Genomic DNA, 7,800 nt, shown 5'->3' on the forward strand with positions numbered 1-7,800 from the left:
TGGAGAAGTGAGCCAGTGGAGAAGTTGCCCATGACAACCAATCAGCATTGAAGTAACATTTATAATTTGCATAGTATACAATTGTACGGAGCAGCTGATTGGTTGCCATGGGCAACTTCTCCACAGGCTCACTTCGCCGCTCTTTTCACTGCTTGAATAGACACACCTTCTGCCACCCCAAACGCTGCCAAACATCGCCAGCCGGGACTCACTGGCAGTAGGTGTGGCTCCCCTATGTGAATTTTGGGTTGCGCTGAAGCCCCACCTCTGCAACTGCCTGCGACTCTATGCGGGGAAAAAATCGGCATGCACGCACAATGCGACTCATATGCATGTACATACGAAAAACATCGATCCACTGCGTCCGACATCGCCGCTGCGCCCGAATCAGCTCCATAGTATCCATAACAATAGTGCCTGGGAGATAAAACGGTGCACAGAAAGCAGAAACCAATTTTTGTTTTGTGGTTTATGTGTTAAGGCAAATAAATGTTTATATATGTTTTTTGTGTCTTTTGTTTTGGTTGGACCTGTAGCTTAATTTTGAGTTGAAAAAAGAAAAATCAGCATCAAGTTCTAAGGAAAAAACATCAACCGTGTCAAAGGAGAAAGCGTCATCGGGTTCAAGGGAAAAGTTGTCTTCCAGAAATCTGAACTCCAAGAACCAAATAAAGAAGGTGGTTCCCAGGGCGGCAGACAGGAGAAGGAAGGGGAGATGAACGCATCAGGCGGTTATTACTGTGGGTCACAAGGCTGTCACCCTAATCAGGACACACATCTTATAATTCCGTAACTCGAAAGGACTCAACGAGCCAGTAGATAAAATTAATATGTATGAAAGAGAAAACTATATATTATCACGCATTGTTAAAGTATGTTGTTAAATGTTGTGTATTTAAGTCAAAAGAAATATAAAAAAATTATATTATTACTGTAATAGTACCCAAATCTGTTACATAACACTATAACGAGAGAAATGATTGCACCACTTATATACTGTATCCCAGATATCAGAGATGGTTTATTACAAAGGTAATCGTGTAAAGTTATGAAATAACATAACATTCATACTGAGTTTCGCCTAGAGTGGCTCTCATCTGCTGTAGTAATACTGTATGTACTACTGATAGGTACCGATCACAGGACCCAGCCAATCAACTGTCCTCATTTTTACATACAGAGAACAGAGTTGTATTAAAGGCAATTACCCACTAGCACTGCGCTAAAATACAGTAAATGTGGGTACAGGCATTTGCAAATGTGTCGATGACAGTATTCAGCTTTTGCTATTCACTGCAGTAGACCATTAATTTCATTGGGGTTTCCACGTGGCTATTGAAATGAATGGGAAAGTACAGTGTAAAAATAAAAATGAGCAGTGTGTGTCAACCACAGCAAATATTCTCCAACAAGCACCAGGACTGGACGGAATGGGAAATGATGACCCTCTAAAATGGGGATAACGAGAGTAGGTTCGTCTTGCTATAGCGCAATTCTGACAGAATACTAACAAAGAAATGCCAATGGTCAGAATCCAGACGGATCCTGCTGGTAAGTACGGGGGGAGGAGGGGAGGGGGGGGGGTTAGGCACTATTGGGAGGGTTAGGCTGAGAAGGGGGAGGTAGACTACGGGAGGAGACGAGTATTAGAATGAAAACAGGATAATAGTGTAATTTCCTGGCGCAACTAATTATCAGCCCAATCTCAATCCTCAATCCGTCCAAACAACAGATTAAACAGTAATATACAAAAAGGCAATGAGGTGATAGATCAAAGGCGATAAATGAATGAATAAAATAAAATAAAATTAAATACGTCACATATTGGGTGTCTTTCTTGATTGATCACTTTTTGAGATGTCTCATGAATTCAGATGATGGACATGAAAAAAGAAAATAATATACATATATGGGTGGTAACGTTTAAGAAATAAATAAATAGTCCATAGGTGTCCAGAAAAAGAGAGCCTAATGTGCCGAGATATTTTGATAGTAGATGAGGACAGTTTTCTCGCCACCATTCAATTCTACTGGTAAGACGTACCGAAACTCACTTATGATAGAGTAAGAACAGGTGTATAAAGGTATCTTTCGGAGATCTATCCCACGTGATGTAGGGTAATATTAGAGAAATAGATAACGTACCCCACTTACTTTGTAAGGGGGATTGATCCCACGTATAAAGGTTTCTTTTATGCCAGGACCAGAGAAGGAATCCAAGATACTTCAAAAACGGTTTATTTTCAAAAAAATATCCATTAAAACAACAATGGGGTACTTTTCTTGGTTCTTTTCCACTCTCAGGTTAATAAAGGCATGTAGGTCTGATGTATTAAGACAAGGCAACTGATGTAATCCGGTTTTACACCAGTGCTAGCATGCACAGTATAACACAAAAAGGGACTATCCCCTAAAAAGTAACAACAAAATCTAATCTAAAAACATGTAGCAAAAATTAGATAGAGTAAACTCACTGCCTGATATCACCAACGGCGTTTCGACCTCTTGGGTCTTTCTCAAGGTGTGAATCCAGGCAGTGATAACCCAGGTATTTATACTCTGAGACAGGAAATAGTGTCATCATATGGAATTGTGGGTAATATTTATATAAATATATATAGAGCATCATGATACACGATTTTAAAATAATATAGAGTCTAAGAGGCTATACATACTTCCTCAAAGTGGGCTAAACTCGTTGGTGGAGTTGTGAGAAGAAGTTACACGCTTTGATGTTGTTTTCGCCGAGACGGACGCTATGCGTTCCATCATGCGTTTCATTCGACCGGAAGTGGAGCGCCGTGCGTTCCACGCTGCGCTCCACTTGCCGGAAGTGGTGTTATAACGCTTCCGCATTGCGGGGATTTATCAGACGGAGAAAATGTGCGTTCCATCTAAATGAAGGTGGAACGCAGAGTGTTGACAAATATTCATTTCAGTAATTGTAAAATAGACTATCCAGTTATTATAAATGTACACTTATGATAGTTGAATTTGAGGAAATAAAGAGATAAAAGAACGATAAAAACGATTTAAAAAAACGATTATAATGTTTCATATTATAAACATGAAATGGAGTAATAATATTAATATGAATAAGTATTTCTTGATGTACTTATTTTGAAATTAAATATACTACAATTAATTTATAATGGACGGAAATGAATAAAAATTAAAAATATTAAATAATTAATATCAAGGATTTATAAGTCAAACTCACACTATAAGAACCATTTGAGTTCAAAATCAGAATTCATACCTAAGGGGATAAGGGTATTGAGTTTGAAGATCCAATGCATTTCTGCCTTGGCCAAATTGCTTTCAATATCCCTATCTTTCCAATTGGACCTCACTTGTTGTATTCCCAGAAAAAAGGCTATTTTGGACGTAGAACATTTGTGTATCTTTAAAAAATGTTCAGATAATGTGTGTGTTGTCACGCCTTTTTTGATGTTACGCAGATGTTCTGCTACACGGGTTTTGAGGGCTCTTCCTGTGCGGCCTACATAAAATAAGCCACATTCACATTTTATCAAGTAAACAACATTTGTTGTATGGCACGTTATGAAATCACGAATTTCATATTTGATGTCATTTATTGTAAATGAGGTGATCTTTGTTTTATCCGATGATACAGTTCTACAAGGTAGACACGTTCCACATCTGTGAAAACCTTTGGTGCGTATAGGATAGGAAACTAACACTCAAAAAGTTTTTCTCTATGAATAAACAAGAAGAGAATAAGGAAGAATCTGAGGAATCAACCCCCTTTAAGAAAAAATCCACCTTCTTCCCTGCCCATGTAAAGGGTTGTATGGTTGACAGCTTCACCAAATCAGTCCTAGAAGATGTCCGTAAGATGGAATCAGTCAAGAATAACAAACATAACTTCTCCCAAAACATCACCAGGAAAGAAAGATCGGCTATTAAATCACTGAAACTCACTGCCTGATATCACCAACGGCGTTTCGACCTCTTGGGTCTTTCTCAAGGTGTGAATCCAGGCAGTGATAACCCAGGTATTTATACTCTGAGACAGGAAATAGTGTCATCATATGGAATTGTGGGTAATATTTATATAAATATATATAGAGCATCATGATACACGATTTTAAAATAATATAGAGTCTAAGAGGCTATACATACTTCCTCAAAGTGGGCTAAACTCGTTGGTGGAGTTGTGAGAAGAAGTTACACGCTTTGATGTTGTTTTCGCCGAGACGGACGCTATGCGTTCCATCATGCGTTTCATTCGACCGGAAGTGGAGCGCCGTGCGTTCCACGCTGCGCTCCACTTGCCGGAAGTGGTGTTATAACGCTTCCGCATTGCGGGGATTTATCAGACGGAGAAAATGTGCGTTCCATCTAAATGAAGGTGGAACGCAGAGTGTTGACAAATATTCATTTCAGTAATTGTAAAATAGACTATCCAGTTATTATAAATGTACACTTATGATAGTTGAATTTGAGGAAATAAAGAGATAAAAGAACGATAAAAACGATTTAAAAAAACGATTATAATGTTTCATATTATAAACATGAAATGGAGTAATAATATTAATATGAATAAGTATTTCTTGATGTACTTATTTTGAAATTAAATATACTACAATTAATTTATAATGGACGGAAATGAATAAAAATTAAAAATATTAAATAATTAATATCAAGGATTTATAAGTCAAACTCGCACTATAAGAACCATTTGAGTTCAAAATCAGAATTCATACCTAAGGGGATAAGGGTATTGAGTTTGAAGATCCAATGCATTTCTGCCTTGGCCAAATTGCTTTCAATATCCCTATCTTTCCAATTGGACCTCACTTGTTGTATTCCCAGAAAAAAGGCTATTTTGGACGTAGAACATTTGTGTATCTTTAAAAAATGTTCAGATAATGTGTGTGTTGTCACGCCTTTTTTGATGTTACGCAGATGTTCTGCTACACGGGTTTTGAGGGCTCTTCCTGTGCGGCCTACATAAAATAAGCCACATTCACATTTTATCAAGTAAACAACATTTGTTGTATGGCACGTTATGAAATCACGAATTTCATATTTGATGTCATTTACTGTAAATGAGGTGATCTTTGTTTTATCCGATGATACAGTTCTACAAGGTAGACACGTTCCACATCTGTGAAAACCTTTGGTGCGTATAGGATTGAAAGAGTCAAATGGTAAAGAACTTTTAACCAAGTGGTTTTTTAGACTATTACTCTTTCTATAGATAAACCTTGGTTTTTCTGGAATTATCTCCTTAAGGATCGGATCTCTTAAAAGGAGATGCCAATGCTTTTTAATGATGGATTCTTGTTTTTTATAATTGGCACCGAAACCCGAAATGAAGGCCCATTGAGTATTGATACTGGAAGATTCTAATTTATTGGTGTTTTTTTGTAGAAGATGTTTGCGTTCTATCTTGGATACCTCCTCTTCGGCTTTTTCCACCATTTCTTTCTTGTATCCTTTCGATAAGAATTTTTTCTTCATTATTTCTTTTTGCTCATCATAATTTTGTTGTTCACTACAGTTTCTCTTAAGCCTAAGGAACTGCCCTTTAGGGATTCCCCTTAGCCAATACGGATGATGTTGGCTAGAAAAGGGAATTAGACCATTGCAATCGGTGGGTTTGCTATATCCTTTGGTGTGTATATTATTCTCCTTAATGTAAATAGTGAGGTCCAAAAAATGTATCTGTTCTTGACTAATGTTGAAAGTGAGTTTGATGTTTAATTCATTTGAATTCAAATTAGTACAGAATGTATCCAGTTCCTGACGATCTCCCCTCCATATGAAAAGTATGTCGTCTATGTAGCGGTGCCATGTCACCAAGTTCGCGCCGGCCTGTAAGTTGTTCCAAACTGCATCCATCTCCCACCATGACATGAAGAGATTAGCATAGCTTGGCGCGAACTTGGTGCCCATGGCTGTTCCCACTTTCTGAAGAAAGTAGTCCCCGTTGAAGAAGAAGTAGTTGTTCTCCAAAATAAATCCAATGCTGTCCAAAATGAATTCGATCTTATCTGGGGTCATACTGGATCTTTCTAGATGCCACCTAACGGCCTTCAGACCGTCTTGATGGTTAATTATTGTATATAGCGAGGTGACATCGGCCGTTATCATAGTGAAATCATTCTCCCATTTTATCCTTTCCAGTTTGTGGATAGTATCGGTAGTATCTTTTAAATGGGATTTTCCTGCTAATACGAATGGTTGGAGATAATAATCAATCATTTCTGACAGATTAGTAGTCAGGCTTCCTGAGCCTGAAATTATAGGCCTCCCAGGAGGTTTGTCAGAATTCTTATGTATTTTTGGAAGTGTATAAATGGTGGGTGTTTTCGGATGTTGAATATTAAGGAAGTCATACTCCTTCTTTGTTAGAGTGCCTTTCTCGAGGTACTTGGTAATCAATTTGGAGTAATTATTTTTAATCCTAATGGATGGATCTGATTTCAGCTTTTGATAAGTGCCATCCGTATTAAGTTGTGATGTAATTTCTTTGATGTAGTCTTCCTTGTTTTGTATTGTGATCCCACCACCCTTGTCACAGGGTTTTATTATGATGTTACTATCGTTTTTCAGTGATTTAATAGCCGATCTTTCTTTCCTGGTGATGTTTTGGGAGAAGTTATGTTTGTTATTCTTGACTGATTCCATCTTACGGACATCTTCTAGGACTGATTTGGTGAAGCTGTCAACCATACAACCCTTTACATGGGCAGGGAAGAAGGTGGATTTTTTCTTAAAGGGGGTTGATTCCTCAGATTCTTCCTTATTCTCTTCTTGTTTATTCATAGAGAAAAACTTTTTGAGTGTTAGTTTCCTTGAAAATTTGTGTATATCTATGTGAGCATCAAAAGGGTTAATTTCAGATGTTGGGGCAAATTTAAGTCCCTTCTGTAGAATTTTTTCTTCATCTTCTGTGAGGACCCTCGAGCTCAAATTAAATATTTTAACTGAGTCATCTTTAGGAATTTGATCGGAGCAAAAGGATGTTTTGGTATTATTCTTTTTCCTCCTTTTCTTTTTTCCTCCCCTCTTTCCTCTTTTTTTGGGGGTTAGTATCTTGTATTCCTCGGGTGATCTCGTTGTCCTAAAGAAGAACCTCTGCCTTCTCTATACGTGTTAAAAGGCTCAAATCTGTTGAAGGTATTCATAGGTGCTCTCCTATCCCAACTTTGGTTTCTGTAGTCCCTTCTGAAGGTTTTCTTTGGGTAGATCCAATCACTTCGAGTGAACTGCTCCCCCCCTCTTCGATCTGGTGGATACCGTCCCATTGGTCTCCTTGGATATCGATCGTAAGATTGATGAAAATCTCTTCGATCCGGAGGGTGATAGATATCTCCTTGTTCGAACTCAGGAATCTCATCAGAAAAGGTCACTTCTTTTTTTGTGACATAGTGGGTACTTCAAATTCTGTAGAGGAAGATAGTCTTCGTTTTCTCTTCTTATTTTTCCTCTTTTTTTTTTTTTTTTTAAGTTTCTCGTTACCACCATTTTTGTAGAATTCATGATATCTATTGAGTTTTCTTTTCTTTTTTTCAACTAGATCTTTGGTGTGTTTTTTTATTTTAATCTCGAGTTCTTTATCTAATATAGTAAATTCCGGTAGTTGTTCAAATGGTTGAACTAATGTCTGTAAGGTGGTTATTTTCTCATTTAAATCTACCAGTTTATTTCTCCTCTCTTTTACAATTAGATGAATCAAGGAAAAGGAACAGGTTTCTAGAATTTTGTCCCACTCCCTTTTAAAATGATCGCTTGAATCAGAAAAAGAGGGAGATTTTTTAATTCTGA

The 7,800-nt window shown here is 37.5% G+C and overlaps 1 protein-coding gene across 3 annotated transcripts in view; it reads left to right on the top strand.

Moving 5' to 3' along the window:
• The window catches only part of CPN1 (carboxypeptidase N subunit 1), a 126,364-nt gene extending 125,433 nt beyond the window's left edge, over positions 1-931 (top strand). For all 3 annotated transcript variants that reach the window (XM_063962249.1, XM_063962250.1, XM_063962251.1), the window contains one exon: positions 537-931. In XM_063962249.1, the coding sequence (XP_063818319.1) occupies positions 537-719 (183 nt within the window). In that variant the 3' untranslated portion in view covers positions 720-931. The remainder of the gene's footprint in view (positions 1-536) is intronic.
• The last annotated feature ends 6,869 nt before the right edge of the window (positions 932-7,800 follow it).

This window comes from Pseudophryne corroboree, chromosome 3 (genome assembly GCF_028390025.1).
Source record: "Pseudophryne corroboree isolate aPseCor3 chromosome 3, aPseCor3.hap2, whole genome shotgun sequence".
Lineage (NCBI taxonomy): Eukaryota > Metazoa > Chordata > Amphibia > Anura > Myobatrachidae > Pseudophryne > Pseudophryne corroboree.